At 40.0% G+C, this 16,338-nt stretch overlaps 1 protein-coding gene across 1 annotated transcript in view; it reads right to left on the reverse strand.

Annotated features, from left to right (window-relative positions):
• Nucleotides 1-894: 894 nt before the first annotated feature.
• The window catches only part of LOC127578746 (protein-glutamine gamma-glutamyltransferase 2-like), a 29,084-nt gene continuing 13,640 nt past the window's right edge, over nucleotides 895-16,338 (reverse strand). Inside the window, exons 5-13 of the mRNA XM_052031158.1 lie at nucleotides 15,774-15,902; nucleotides 13,826-14,003; nucleotides 12,209-12,335; nucleotides 7,987-8,090; nucleotides 7,294-7,536; nucleotides 6,738-7,010; nucleotides 6,101-6,261; nucleotides 3,520-3,653; nucleotides 895-2,046 (exon numbers count right to left, since the gene is read on the reverse strand). Of these exons, the coding sequence (XP_051887118.1) occupies nucleotides 1,896-2,046; nucleotides 3,520-3,653; nucleotides 6,101-6,261; nucleotides 6,738-7,010; nucleotides 7,294-7,536; nucleotides 7,987-8,090; nucleotides 12,209-12,335; nucleotides 13,826-14,003; nucleotides 15,774-15,902 (1,500 nt within the window). The 3' untranslated portion in view covers nucleotides 895-1,895. The remainder of the gene's footprint in view (nucleotides 2,047-3,519; nucleotides 3,654-6,100; nucleotides 6,262-6,737; nucleotides 7,011-7,293; nucleotides 7,537-7,986; nucleotides 8,091-12,208; nucleotides 12,336-13,825; nucleotides 14,004-15,773; nucleotides 15,903-16,338) is intronic.

A 16,338-nucleotide genomic window follows, 5' to 3' on the forward strand; every position in this document is an offset into this window, starting at 1 on the left:
CAAGGACAGTGGAAGCAGACAAACCAAATGTCTTTGTTCTTGGTCGAAGGAATAGAGGCTGCCATTTTGTGGGACTGTTCTTGCAGCCACCATTTTGTGAACTGCTTTGTGAATTGGTTTTTGCTCAGGGATGGCTTAATCAGAGTAATTGAAAGTCGACACAATGAGGTTCCTGCTGATGATCTGCTAAACTTGAGATCATTTCCAAATAAGATGCTGTTTATTTGGTTTGGTAGAAATTACAGGCTTGTAAAAAGAACAGCTTGTGCCCTGAATTAAGCTGAACTCAGTGTCTGGCTGACCTGGCTAAACTGGTTTGAACTGGTCTGATTCAGAAAGAACATAGAAAGTTACATGAGACACAAGTCTGGTGAAAAAGCAATAAAGTAATACTGCTTGTAGCCTTGGGCCAGGTCCAACGAGAAACTGACACAGGCTACGCTGATGTGCCTGAGCCAACAAAATCAAAAAACAACAGTTCAATATGATACGAATGGAGGATTTTGGGAGTAGAAGCAGCGAAAACTCTGGACATCAACCATCACGGAAGTGGATGACCCCACATTGGAAATGTGGAGATTATGTCAGGATCAAGAGGAATGCTTGGCCAGTGTCAACTCCTATTCACGGGTATTAGCTTTTCCAATCTTTGTTCAGGGAGGGTTAGAGAAACCTAGTGGGAGTGCGCACAGATATTTCGTTTGACTTGCATGCTTGTTGTTAACTGAACCAATAAAGATAGTTGTCAGTTAATACAGATTCTCTCTGTGCCCAACCGATCATTATTGTTGAGGATCACTACAAGCAACACCCAGACTATCTATCAATTAAATTACTTTGTTAATATGCTAATTGGAGCCCAGTCCAAACATACTTAGAATTCATTCAGGAGAATCAGCTTTATTTTCTTCATTAATGGAATACAATTAATGCAATTGTCAGTACCCTGGAAATCAATAACTGAAAGCAAAATACCATACATGCTAGATACCTGACATCAATCACAAAATGTTGAAAATTCCCAGCAAGTGAGGCCAGATGGTTTCAAATTGATGATCTCTCTCTTATCTTAATGTCCTTTTACTCCACTATCCTTTAACAGTAACAGTATCTTTCATGTGCAATGAAAGCAAAGCTGTAATTAAAATATCTGGAAGGTAGACATCAGTTGGATTCATAATTAAAATCATAATGTGGAAATATATTATGGAAATAAAATTTTAGATGTACACAGGTTTGAATAGTGTAGCCAATGAAATACTCCTACATTAAAAACTGGCACCACACGGACAGGGTGACCACAATACATGCCTAAATATGGAGGCCTAAGGTTTGCTGAAAATTGAGCCCTATCTCTACAATGATGGCAAACTCAGATGCAAATAGTGTGCCCTGATGCTGTTCATGGATTGGGGGCTCTGCAAAATTATCCGTCTCAGGCAACTGCTGATAATGTTTGGGGGAGATAATTGACAAATAGATGAAAAAGGTGGACCATCCATTGCCCACCGCATTACTGTGAAGACATGAAAAATGCACTTATTTCTCTCACTCTGCATTAAGCACAAAACAGGAATAAATACTGAACTGCTCTTTATTGGCCTTGGGTGCCGGTCAAGTTGGGAACTGATCAACATACTTAAACAGCATAACACCTATTTTCAGTGAGCAAAACGTAATTACATTCTGGCAGTTGGGCATTTTGCCTAGAAATTGCACACAGTGGAGCCTAATTTCACACCAATCATGGCCATCCTAATTATTGATATAATGGAAATCACAGGTGCACATCAGCGTTTTAAGCATTCCGACTAATTTTGATTGAAACAAATTACAAAGGTTAACATGATGCAACTTTTGTTGGTAAATATATAGTATCAGTTAATCAGATTAACTTAAAAGCATTGGACAACTACATTCTTGAAACCTTTCACATCCTTCATTCTGTTGCAGTCAAGATCCACCATTAATTTCCGCAGTCCTGATTTATGGGGGATGAATTGAACTTTAAATGCAATTTCATCGTTCGCCTTTATCTCCCCAACCCTGGAACAATGTAAGAACAACATCACTGGATAAAGAAACAATCTCATAAAATACTTTTAGAGTTTTTGAAAGAAATTGAAATCATTCTGTTACAAAGCTAAAAAACAACATTGATCTGCAGAATTCACAGTGATAACACCAACTTCTGTTAATTTTTGATGACCCAAAACATTTCTCAGCAGGGCATTTATGTTAAAAGAATATTATTGCAATATTCAAGGAGATACTTAAGCAGATAGTCAAAGGCTTGGTGAAATAGAGAGATTTTAACGAGTAATTTAAAAGGACAAGAGAGGAAGGGCGGCACAGGGGCACACCTTGTAGAGCCACTGCCTCACATCTCCAGAGATCCAGGTTTGATCCTGACCTCTGGTGGCGTCTTTGTGGAGTTTACATGTTCTTTCTCAGACAGTGGTTTCTCCCTGGGTGCTCTAGTTTCCTCCCACATCCCAAAGGTATGCAGGTTGATAGGTTCAGTGGCCTCTGTAAATAGCCTCCAATGTGTAGGTGAATGGTGAATGGTGAATAGTGAATGGTGATAGGGGGCGGGGTGGGGAGGAGTTGATGAGAGTGTGCAGAGAATAAAATAGAGTTAGTGAATGTGGTTGCTTGATTGGTGGACCGAAGGGCCTGTTCCTGTGCTGTAAGATTCAATGACTCTGTGCCTCCAGGGGTAGAGAAGTGTAGAGGTTTCGGGAGGGAATTCTGAGCTTAGATCCACAGTGGATAAAAACAAAATTGGAAAGGTAGAATGGTTAAATTTGATAAGCAGCCAGGGGTGAGAGTTGGAAGAGTTCAGATACCTCGAAGGGTTATAGGGCTAGATGAGGTTGTAGGGATACATGGAGCAATCCATGGAAGAATTTGAAAATATGTGAGAGGGTTAAAACTGAAACACTGCTGGATGAAGATCTTGTATCTCCCTATTTCAGAACATTGTGGGAGCCTTCATAAACCTCATCAATCATACAACCTTTTGTACTCCCCCAAACATTCCATTTCTTCTGACATTGTGAAGACCCATCTTCCACCACCATCCAATCTCTATGTTTACCCCAACACCAGCCATGCTATTGGCCCATTTTTTTTTGTTTAAAATTAACTTCCTTTCCTGGGCAAAAGAAATCTTTTGAGGTACTGAATAGAATCAACCATTAAATATATATTTAAACACTAAAATGCTCCCTTGACTACTTATATAGATTGGCCATTTGTTAACTGATGCCATCTGTTTTATTCACCATCTGAAGTTGAAGTTTATTCTCAGACATCCTCTGTGTCTACTGTATGTCAGAACAAGCTGAATTACATCCTGCAGGTGAGCCTGATTTCAGCTTTGTACAGATCTTACAGAGGGAAAGAACCAGTAACATGTTACGTAATTCAAGGAATGCCAGAGAGATTTTTGCATTCAAAAACTAATAATTTATTTGTTCTATAGTGTGTTCAGCAACTGCTTCTCTTTCTACTTACCTAATTTGTTGCATGCCATCAATCAGTCCTACTCCTTCTACAGTGAAGACACAATCATAGAGTGGTTCGGTCAATTGATTCCGAAAACTGATTTCTGCAGTCAGCACTTGATTCAGAATGGCAACCCCCAGAATCTGAGGAAACAAATGTGTTACATGCTGTAATCATCCCATCTTCCAGACTGTTGAAATCAGTCAAATTCACGTTACTTAGTATGACTGTGGCCCAAATGCTGATTTAAAGTAAGACAAAATCTTATCCTAAAGATTTCAAAAAAATTAGAGAACAATCACTAGTCTTCAATATTGGGGAATGTTCTCTTATTAACTTGAAAACTTGGCACTCTTACTCACTTTCTATCCCTACACTTTTTGAGTTGACATCAACATTTTGGACAGAGAATTCCCAATGTCAGTAGTGACTGAAAAATGTGTTTGGAATCCTCCTCCCCTCAGAATTGGGATCTTCTGCAAGTTTGAAGTGCTTTTAGCCACTGCACAGTATAATTGGGAATTCCTATGAAAGTGAAGGTTTTTGCATTATCTGTTTACTAACCTGAATCAATCTATTTGCAGATGGTTTCTAGTTTGAGCAGAAGGGAAGAGAGAGGGGAAAAGACAAAGCATGAGAATTAAGAATATTGGAGAAGAAAGGAGAAGAGCAAAGGAGTTGATGGTGGGGGGATGGGGAAGATGATGTTCACAGTTTTAGCCATTGCTCTGTGACCAGTGGGAGGGCTTGGAGCTGGTGTTTTGGGATGAATGAGACACAATGTTGGATGAATCTCAGTGTCAGCTAAAGAACACTGTTGAGGTTGAGTGCCAGTTCAAAGAAGGTCAGTTATGACTGAGAGAAAAATGCCAGATTGAATTTATTGGCAAGATACATAAAAGAGAATCAGTATTAACAGGGACAACAGAATCATAGAGTTAGAGGGAGATGGATTATGAAAATAAGCACTTCAGCTCACTGAGTCCATGCTGAACATTAAGCACCCATTTTTACACTAATCCTACACTAATCCATTTTATTCTCCTCACATTCCCATTCTGCCCCCCCACCCCCAATTCTACTACACATCCACCTACTGGGGGCAATTTACAGTGACCAACTAACCTCCCAACCTGAGTGTTTCTGGGAAGTGGGAGGAAACTAGAGGGAAACCCCATAATCTTTAGGAGAAATCCCTCACAGACAATACTTAAGATTAGAAGTGATCCCAGGTCGCTGGAGCTGTGAGGCAGCAGCTGTATTAACTGTACCACCGTGCTGCTCCCAACTAGAGAAAGGGAAAGTCAGAAGGAACTGGTTGGAGTTGCACCTGCACTCTGATTCTTTCAGTGCTGGAGCTACCTCATTAAATTGTAATTGTTTTTCCATTAAATCATTAAGGAAAAAAATCCAATTTAACTCCATGATAATTCAGATGTGGTTGGTTGTATGCTCTAAAAAGTTAGGGTTGAAAAACTGTTCTTTGTTTGAATAGAGACGAATACAGTGACACCACTGAATGAGATCATGGGAAATGGTGAAATATCCCCATAGATGGACTGATTAGTTTTAGTGTTTGCAGTGAAGATGCAGTTAACATTGTTCATGTACAGAACAGAGAACAGTACAGCGCTGGACAGGCCATTCGTCCCACAATGTTGTGCTAATCCTGATGCCAATTTATACTAAGTGTCTTCCTCATTTTCTCATCCATATCCTTCCATTCCTTTCATTTTCATGTGTCTACCTAAAAGCCTCTTAAACTCCACCAAACTACCTGATTCTACTATTTACCCTTGGTAACCCATTCCAGACACCTACCACTCTCTGCGTAAAAAACATGCCCCTCACATCGCCTTTAAACTTCCCCCTTCTAACCTTAAAAGCATGTCCTCTGGTGTTTGATATTTCTATGCTGGGAACAGATTCTGACTGTGTACCCTATCTATGCCTCTCATAATTTAAAAAAAAACCTCTGTCAGGTCTCCCCTCAGCCTCTGATGCTCCAAGGAGGACAACCCAAGTTTTCCTTAAACAACCTTTCCTTATAGCCCATACTCTCTAATGCAGGCAGCATCCTGGTAAACCTCTTCTGCACCTTTTCCACAATCTCCACATCCTTCCTATAAAGGGGGGGGGGGGGCAGAACTGCACACAATACTCCAAGCATGGTCTGACTAAAGTTTTATATAGCTGCAGCATGACTTCCTCACTCTTGTATTCAACACCCCTACAAATGAAGGCAAGCATCCCATTTCCCTTTGTTACCACCTTGTCCACTTGTGTAGCCACTTTCAGTGAACTATGGACTTGGACCCCAAGATCCCTCTATACCTCAGTGCTATTAAGGGGCTACCATTAACTGTATACTTTCTCCTTTCATTTGACCTCCCAAAGCGCAACACCTCACACTTGCCCAGATTAAACTCCATCTGCCACTTCTCTGCCCATATACGTAATTGATCTCTATCCTGTTCTATTCTTTGATAGTCCTTTACACTGTTCACAACTCCACCATCTTGGTGTCATCTGCAAACTTGTTCATTCACTCATCTACATTTTCATCCAAATCTTTGTTGAAGATTATTACATTCACTATGATAGCAGGTTTGACCACAGAAATGTCTTTCACTGCCAACGCATTTTCATTTGTTCTTGTATCAGCTACCACAGCTATCAGCTTGAGCAATTGATGATTTTCCAGGTAATTGCCGAATTCCCTGAAAGGCACGTCTACAGGCATCGTTGTAACTGAAAGAACAATTAAAAAAACAGAGAACATTAAAATGAGTTATTAGTTTATATGAAATATTCATTTCACACATACATATGTGTTTACAACCCTCAATTCTCCACAAAAGAGTTGAAGTTATGCAAAATCCCTCAATTCTCCACAAAAGAGTTGAAGTTATGCAATAGGATTGGGGATGCTATTTATCAGCCCATGCCTGAATGTTTTCTTCAACTTGCTACATGGGATGCTTTGTGTTCTGAGAGATCTGAAAGTACAACATTGCACAATCATTAATTCCCACTGCTATCTTTATGATGGAAGGAAGGTCATTGATAAGCAGCTGAAAACTTTTGCATCTCTTATGTTGTAAGTCTGATTTTTTTCAAATGTCATTCTGATATCAGGGCAGATACAACTAAATCTTAAAACAGATTATTTGCTAAAGCAACAAAGGAACACAGGCATGATGCAAAATCAGTAGTAATTTCATTACCTTCATTGCCTTTAACTACAACTTCATTCACACTCAGTACCATAATTTGTTTCACGGCTGATCCGGTATATTTCAGTATCTGAGCATTGAGGTGAAGTTTGCAAACCATGCTCTCTGAACTGTTATTGGAGATGTTCACAACAGCATGAATATCAGATCCATAGTTTACTGATTCATGAGTTTTCACGTGCGCAAGGAGTTTCTCTTCTTGCGGAGGTTGCAGTTTATTTCTGAATTGAGCTTCATCAAATATTGCTCGTTCTTTATGAGAGCCTAAATATATTGATAAAAACATTGATTAAAGAATATAAAAATGGGTAATGTAATCTATTCATTTTCTGACATGTTAATTTTGAAATTATGAATGGTTTCTTAATCTATATATTTAATTAAAAACAATACACTAAATTTCAAATTGCCATGCAGTTCATCATAAGACATGATGCCATTTTTCTAGCTCTGCTATAAAACATGATTTTTATGAGGTATTGTGATGTAATGGAGTAATAAGAAATTTTAACAAGTATATTTTCTAACAAATGTTTCTTTCGCATACCCTCAGGATACTTGTAATTGTATGTGATGTCTTCACGATCATTACTGCCACAACTCTTGGTGCTGATATATTGGCCCACATGTTGAGTTTTGACAGATGTCTTTACTTTCCTGCCATCCCTGCAGCACATCCAAGTTACCACATCTGCATTGACCTCCGCAAAAACAAAGGGGACATCATACTTCATCTCCACTGCCCCTTCTTTGATCGCTTTGACTGGAGCAGGTCCACAGCAGTAAATTCCTAAAAAATCATGGAAATGATTGAGGAAAAGAAATCAATCCATTTGAGAATCATCTCCAATTTAACAAGTACCTTCCAGAAGCCCGGACTGCCACATGGATGTTCAGAAATTACATACTTCTGTGAAATTGTAACTTGTCTATTTTTATTCCTGCCATGCAATAATGTTGAAATAGTTCTACACCCTCACAACTGGAAGCAGAAAAAAAGGCATGAATAAATTAGATTTTGGAATTTATTATACCAACTGAATAACTAAGAGACATATTCCTCTGAGAAGCTAATAACACACAACCCAGGCACAATTTATTGTCATTACAGCAGTAATTAAGTCAAGATTCTAAAAAGAGATATTAAATACTTGAGGAGAACTATTATTATAAGACTTTGCAATTAAACTATTTTCTGATCTTTCTCTGTTGACTGACTGTTATATTTATAGACTATTACCTTCACTTTTCTCCTGTGGTGTTGGGTCCAGAGCCTGCCATCCATCATAGCCTGGCTTCAGGTCACTTCGTGCCATCCAACTCTCTACCCAGACGTGGAAGTTCCTGCAAGAGGAAGAAATGTCTTTGTGAACTTTATATTAGCAATACAGATAAGTGCTTCATTCATCTGTTGGTAGCCACCAGCCACAACTACAGTTTTAGTGGTTATTAGCTCTTTCATTTCAGTAAAATGAAAATGAACATTTCCTCTTACAATGTGAACTTCAGTGAAATGTTTCAGTCTTCATCCCAATCTATTTATACTATTCCCAATGACGTATTTGTGACAGGTTTGGGCCTTTTTTTATGTCTCAGTTGAGAATGCATTCAGCAGGACTGAGAGTGATGAAATGTTAACTGGGGAACATTTCAGAAATATTTGTTGGGAAAGTCAAATGTCTAAAAATGTCTTTTACAGAGCAATGGAATTGAAAACCAGGAAAACCATGCTATCAACAATTTCCAGGTAATTCTACCCCATTTAGGAACCATAGAACCATAGAACCATACAGCACAAAACAGGACCTTCGGCCCACCATGTTGAGCCGTCCATCAAACCACCCTCACACTATCTAAACGTTTCCTCCCGCATATCTCTCTATCTCACATTCCTCCATGTGCCTATCCAACAAACTCTTGAACCTGTCCAATGTCTCTGCCTCCACCACCACCCCAGGCAGTGCATTCCATGCACCAACCACTCTCTGGGTGAAAAACCTCCACCTGACATCTCCCCTGAACCTCCCATCCATAACCTTAAAGCCATGCCCTCTCGTCTTGACCATTGGTGCTCTGGGAAGGAGGCGCTGGCTGTCTACTCTATCTATTCCTCTCAATATTTTATATACCTCTATCATGTCTCCTCTCATCCTCCTCCTTTCCAGTGAATAAAGCCCTAGTACCTTAAGCCTGTGCTCATATTCCATACGCTCTAATTCAGGCAGCATCCTGGTAAATCTCCTCTGCACCCTCTCCAACGCCACCACATCCTTCCTATAATGCGGCGACCAAAACTGAACACAGTACTCTAAGTGTGGTCTAACTAGAGTTTTGTAAAGCTGCATCATCACTTCACGGCTCTTAAACTCAATCCCACGACTTATGAAAGCTAACATCCCATAGCCCTTCTTAACTGCTCTATCCACCTGTGAGGCAACTTTCAGTGAACTGTGAATGTGAACCCCCAGATCCCTCTGCTCCTCTACACTGCCAAGTACCTTGCCATTTACCCTGTACTCTGCCCTGGAGTTTGTCCTTCCAAAGTGTACCACCTCACACTTCTCCGGATTGTACTCCATCTGCCACTTGTCAGCCCAGCTCTGCATCCTATCAATATCCCTCTGTAAGTTCTGACAGCCCTCCACACTATCCACAACACCGCCAATCTTAGTGTCGTTCGCAAACTTACTAACCCAGCCTTCCACCCCCTCATCTAAGTCATCTATAAATATCACAAAAAGTAGAGGTCCCAGAACCGATCCCTGCGGGACACCACTAGTCACTGCCCTCCAATCTGAGGGCACTCCTTCCACCACAACCCTCTGCTTTCTACAGACAAGCCAATTCCTAATCCACACAGCCAAGCTTCTCTGGATCCCTTGGCCTCTGACCTTCTGAAGAAGCCTACCATGAGGTAACTTATCAAACGCCTTACTAAAATCCATACAGACCACATCCATCGCACTGCCCTCATCAATCTTCCTCGTCAACTCTAACAGGCTTGTGAGGCAAGATCTTCCCTTCACAAATCCATGCTGGCTGTCCCTAATCAGTCCATGATTCTCTAGGTGTCCATAGATCCTATCCCTTAGAATCCTTTCTAACAGCTTACCCACCACAGACGTAAGGCTCACTTGTCTGTAATTCCCTGGACTATCCCTACTACCTTTTTTGAACAAGGGGACAACATTTGCCACCCTCTAATCCTCTGGCACAATCCCCGTGGATAACGAGGACTCAAAGATCCTTACCAGTGGTTCAGCAATCTCCTCCCTAGCCTCTCGAAGCAGCCTGGGGAAAATCCCATCAGGCCCAGGAGATTTATCTGTCTTGATATTATTTATCAACTTCAACACATCCTCTCTCTTGATATCTACAACCTCGAGAACATTACCCTTACCAGCACTCCCTTCCGCGTCATCAAGACCCCCCTCCTTGATGAATACTGAAGAGAAGTATTCATTGAGAACTTCTCCCACTTCCGCCGCCTCCAGGCACATTCTCCCACCTTTGTCTTTAATCGGACCTACCTTTACCCTAGCCATCCTCCTACCCTTCACGTACGTGAAAAATGCCTTGGGATTTTCCTTAACCTTACTAGCCAATGCCTTTTCATGTCCCCTTCTAGCTCTCCTCAGCCCTTTCTTAAGTTCCTTCCTCACTACTCTATATTCCTCACAGGCCCTGTCTGAACTTTGCTGCTTATACCTTACGTATACTACCTTCTTCTCCCTAACTAGTCGTTCAACCTCTCTTGTCACCCACGGCTCCTTCACCCTGCCATTCCTTCTCTACCTCACCCCATTTAGGAAATTCTACCCCATTTAGGAAATATGACAGGGCAATTTTGTCTGGAGTCACTCTTGTGACCCTCATATGGACAAAAGGTCTAATCGTACAGAATGGACTGGGTTCCTTGTTTAGTAAGTAAAATGCTTATCTACATCCTTGGACATCCTGCACTGCATTGACCTCCCAATCCACTCACTAATTCTTCCCCAATGAAGAATATTTTCACCCAGAGGGTGGCTACAACCTGGAACATGCTGCCTGAGAGAGTGGTGGAGGAAAAGACTCACACAACATTGAAGAAGTATATAGATGAGAACTTGAATTGCCAAGGCATAGGAGGCAATGGACCAAGTACTGGTTAATGAAATTGTTATAGAAGGAAGCTTGATGGTTGGCATGGACATGTGGGGCCAAAGGGCCTATTTCTGTGCTGCATATCTCTGTGATTATATGACATATTCTAGTGAGACATTGAGAACTCCAGGTCAAATGCATTTTCTTATATTGTTGCCCACCACACAAGGGAAAGACTAACTGACAAAATTAAGTGGATTGGAAGAATGAATTTTGTGTGACCAGTTCACAAACACATCTACATAAGCTTCTAGAACTGGTCCTAGGCTCATATATTGATATTGAGGGGAACAGAGCCCATATACTTGTTAAGCTGAATGCTTCATTTAAGTGGCAAAGGCTCAGCAGGAGGAAAAGTTGAACATGTTGATTGGACCTTTACAGAATGATTGAGTGACACCTGTTATTGTGGTGTCCAAGGCAGGCCAATCTTTATGCATTTGCAGGGATTATAAAGATTACACACAACAAAGCTGTGATACACTTTGTCCACATTGCAAGTTCTGTATGCTGATTTGGCAAGAGCAGGTCTTTGTGCAAGTTGGACCTTTTCCAAGCATACACAAAGTTCAAGTTCAAGTTTATTGTCATGGGCATATGTATATATGCAGGGGGTAAATACCGTGAAAATTAACTTTTGTAGCAGCAGCATGCAGTACATTACAAACATGACAAATATAAATTAACATAAATTATACAAAGTCAACACGATTTAACATCATCGTCCATGGGGACCTTATCCACATACCAATATGTTTTAAAGCATGAAGGCATTCACCCAAAATATTATATAGTGCCACAAATATGCTAGGAAAGAATGTTCAACACCATCCATGCAATCAAGTTAACCTCTTCACCACAATTGCCATTGCAATTGAGTACATGAATACTTGAAGTAGTATCAGGAGGTTTCATGAGTATAATTGTTAAACTCAGACAGAGCAGATGCACATTTGTACAGAGAAAAATGGATTAATTTGGCCTGAAGTTGGATCTAAACACCCTGCACGTGGTCAAAGAGAAGGTGATGAATAACAGAGGCTAAGAACTGCTCGCACCTTTGTCCAGTGAGGTAAAGGTTAGTCATTGTAACAAAGTTTGTGCCTCTATTGATGGATGCTGGTCTTAGGTCCTTCAAAAACAGGAACTTAATTTCTGAAGGATAAGTATCCAAAAGGTTAAGCTAACTTTTTCATTTAACAATGAAAACTTCCCTGTTGACTTATCCAATAGTTTTGGTTATTATTTTCAGTTTAAAGTGGTAACATTTGCAATTACTCCTATATTAAATTTTAGTTAGCACTAGTGTGACTCACCATACATCTTCACCAAGCAGTCTTCCACATTCATCAATTTCTTCATCAATTGTTAAGTTGCAGTTTGTGTCGTGAGCAGAGTTGAAGTTGGTGACAACACGGGAAGGAATTCCCAGGCACCTCAAAACTGAAGAAGTGAAAAAGGAATATAATTGAATAAAGCTGCAGAATCATCTTAATATTTGGTCATTTAGGATTTCACTTTCATAATCTTATCCTGATGTGTATCACAGCTAATTCAGAACACTTGAAATATCTATAACTGGCAATGAACTAAATGCTAAACTAGTATATTATCTGTTTTAATAATGTTGGTTGTCGGATAGCCCATTGTCATAAGATCAGGAGAACCCCCTAGACATCTCCAAAGAATTTCAGATCTAGAAATAATTAGATGGGCACAATGGGCAAATAAACATAGCTTAAGGGTATGTTGCCCTAACCAACTTCATGTGGAACTTCATGAAATGCTTTCCAAATATTCATGTAAACAGCCCTTATGCCTCTGTTGTCTCAGAATATTTAATCATATTTGTCACTTACACTGATCCCATTTTTTATTCTCTACAAATTCTCAACAACTGCCCCTTGGATTCTGCCTCTCAATTACATACTAGGGCCAAATTAATCTACCAACCTACATGTCTTTGGGATGTGGGACTAACTTGGGACACCCGGAGGGAACAGGCAATCCAAATATATTTGGACCATACTGCTCTAAAGCCCTAAATGTGTTCCAAGAGTCTTGATATTGCATTCTTTATTATAGATTCCAGCATTTCCTCTTCTGTCAATATCAGCATATAAATTGATAGCTTCCCAGATCCTCTCTCTCTTTTTCTTCTGTGCTGGGCTCACATCTGGAATCATTCCAGAACCGAAAGAATTTTGAACAATGACAGGCAGAGCATCCAACAGCTCCACCTCAGTCAACATCTGGATATTCAAGAATTATTATTTTCCAAACTCATGAGTTTCCCCTGTGATTTTTTTTACCTATACTTCTTTCTTTGATTTCCCCATTTGCACTGGTTCTCCAACATGTCTCATGGTTTTCATGATGACATGATGACAGCTTGTTTAATTCATAATCACACAGCACAGAAACAGGCTCTTCAGCTCACCAAGACTGTACCGACCATCAACCGCCCATTTACCACAATCATATAACAATCTTTTTCTATCCTCCCCACATTCCCATTTACTCCCTCCAATTTTAACCGCTCATCTGCACAATATGGCTATACGCAGTGGCCAGTTAACCCACCAACCCGCGTGTCTTTGGAATGTGGGAGGAAAATAGAGCACCATACAGGAAACCCATACAGACACAGGGAGAATGTGCAAACTGCGCACACAGACAGCACCCATTTTACTGGAGCTATGAGGTAGCAGTTCTACTATGTGTCACTGTGCTGCCCAACCTTCTTCTTCCATTTCCTTATTCCACATTATAAAATCCACTACCTCTATTTGTTCTCCCCCCCCCCATTCATCTTTTCCTTTTTTATATACTTATATAACCTTGGGTCATTATTTGTTATGCTTCTCACTAGCCACTCTTACATTCTAACAGGAGGTTGAGAAATAGATTCAATTTCAGAACAAAATCCTTACCTGTGCAAGCCACTGCTGCAAACACCCAACACTGTCCGTAGCGAACTGGCAGAAAGCCTCCTTTATACCACTGATGAAGGATTGGGACACTTCCATTCCATGACCAAGGGTACACCCCTCCAGAATATGGCTCATTCCATTTGCCAGCAAGTACCCCTTTGTCGTCAGCACAATTCACCTGAAAAAGGATGAATGATGTATCAAAGTATCAAAGCTCACCATTCAGGATGTGACCATAAGTTATTGCATTCTAGTTTTTCATTAAACATTTATTACAAAAATGCCAGACTTCTCCACATTCCTCTGAACGTGAAGAGCATATCATCCTCTTTAAAATTTACTGCATTTTCTTCCTTTGGCCACAATTTGTGTGGTCACACACTAGTCCGCAGAGCATAGAGGCAGCTGTAATGAACTTGGCAATAAAGTGGGATATTGTTGAATTCAGTTATAAAATCAAGCCCTTAACAAAGAAATAGTAAGATTGGAAGATCATTTCTCACATCAGACTTAATTTGTTTAACCATCCAAATTAATAAAGAAACACTACAGAAATAAAATCATAAAACATGAACGAAGAAATAGCAATGAACATGTGAATGTGAGGAAGATTGCGTTAAAGCCAGAAAGAATAGCACTGAAAGCCAAAACCAAGTCTTTGGATTCATTGGGATTCTGCATTCTGCTGGAATGGAAGAACGTAAGAAATTAAAGGTGAGTGAGGCCATCAACCCCTTGTGCCAGCTCCGATATTTAATAAGATCTTGCCACTTTCCTGCACAATAGCCAGGAAAATCCATATCCTTTCACCTATCCTGTCAACCACTGGGAGAGTTTTGGATGATTCAATGAGGTCACCTCTCATTGTTCTGAACTAGAGAGTGCAGCCCCAATGTGCTTAATCGCCCTTCATAGCACAAATCTCCCTTCTGTAGAATCAATCTGCTGAATTGTCAATGCAGCACGGAACTTCCTTTTGCAAGTGCATTCACACATTTGCAGCATTGACACAGTAATGCAACATTAAATGCACACACAGTTGAATATACAACTACTAAAACAAATTCAATATGTAACTTCGATTGAGATCCTTGTTTCAAATAATAAAGTATGAAGGAAATAGATAAAGATTCATTCTTTGACATGTTCCTTGAAGATAGAATTAACTAATGTTGCTTTCCATGTCACCCAATGATCTTGAAATGCAATAAGTGGTAGTATCACTTCAGTGCTACAAGATCGTCACCCTTGTATGAAAGAATATACTTAATCCATCCAATCTTTCTTTTTCTAATACTAAAGTCTGTTATATGAACAAAAAAAAGAATCACTCAGTAAAAGCAAGATCTAGAGTGCTTCCACTTTCACAGTTACTGTATCTTTCAGTTATTATATTTGGCAACATACAGCTTTGTTTTCCAACTAATTTTCTTGCCTGGAAGTGGGTTGGTGGGGTGGGGGGATTGACAGAATTGAAAAGATAAAGGAAAAACAAGAATGTGGAAATGAAAAAGAAAGATAAGGAAGAAATAAAAGAAAGAAAAGAGAGAAAAAGTGGGAAAGAGGAAAAGAGAGAGTAAGAAACATAGAGAGGAACAAAGAAATAGGGGAAAATTTCAAAAATAGAATACAAAATATTTGACTCAGGAGCCAGAGTAGTGCAGACCAAGTTAAGGGTGAGAATTCAAATTGGCACCGAGACAGTGCTGTAAAAGGAGAATGAAAGATATCCAGTGACCTCTCAAAGCTTCGTCCAGTGATACTTTAAAAGGCAGTAGACCACAACTAACATTCCAGTCTCAATGTACTGGTGGTGATCTGGACAAGGGTATTGCAGAGTCAGAGAATCAATGAATGCATGACTTAACAAAGAAACAAGGTTGGAACCATCAGAAGTTATCCACACTTTTATTCTTACTAATATTGTCTTTAATATTTCAATGCTCACCATAGCTGTCACAACTCTGCTGATATAAACAGGGTCATTTCTGCGTATATAGTCCTTTGCTGGGTTATTCTGGCATTTGATATTTTTATCCAAAATCTTAAGACAGATATCCACAACACTTTCTTCAAACTAAAATGGAAAAACATTTTGATATTTCTGTGAATACTGTTTGAGAAATGTTCAGTGATAATAAAGTTTTAGTAAAATTATTACGCGAGCAGCAATAAGAATACAGGTTTATCTCAAGGACTGGTTGGTGTTTAGTTGCTGAAGCATTCAGTGATATTTTTTCCAGTGTAAGACTAACATGGCCAATTGCTCAACTGATATTTCTGTCCCCTCCTCCTCTCCCCAGCCCTCACACCCTCATCTTCCTCCCATCACACTACCCAACAAAACCAGTTCATCATCAATCCCACTGCAGGCCTCAGTTGGGCCCATTAATAATTGCCCTCTCTTGGGGGGCACATGTTGTCCCCAATAAAATACAACATCTGTATAGCCTTCACTGCCACTGAAGTCTGCAATGACAGCAATGATAGTGGGCTCTGGGCTACAACCACCT

The sequence above is a fragment of the Pristis pectinata genome, chromosome 16, assembly GCF_009764475.1.
Source record: "Pristis pectinata isolate sPriPec2 chromosome 16, sPriPec2.1.pri, whole genome shotgun sequence".
Lineage (NCBI taxonomy): Eukaryota > Metazoa > Chordata > Chondrichthyes > Rhinopristiformes > Pristidae > Pristis > Pristis pectinata.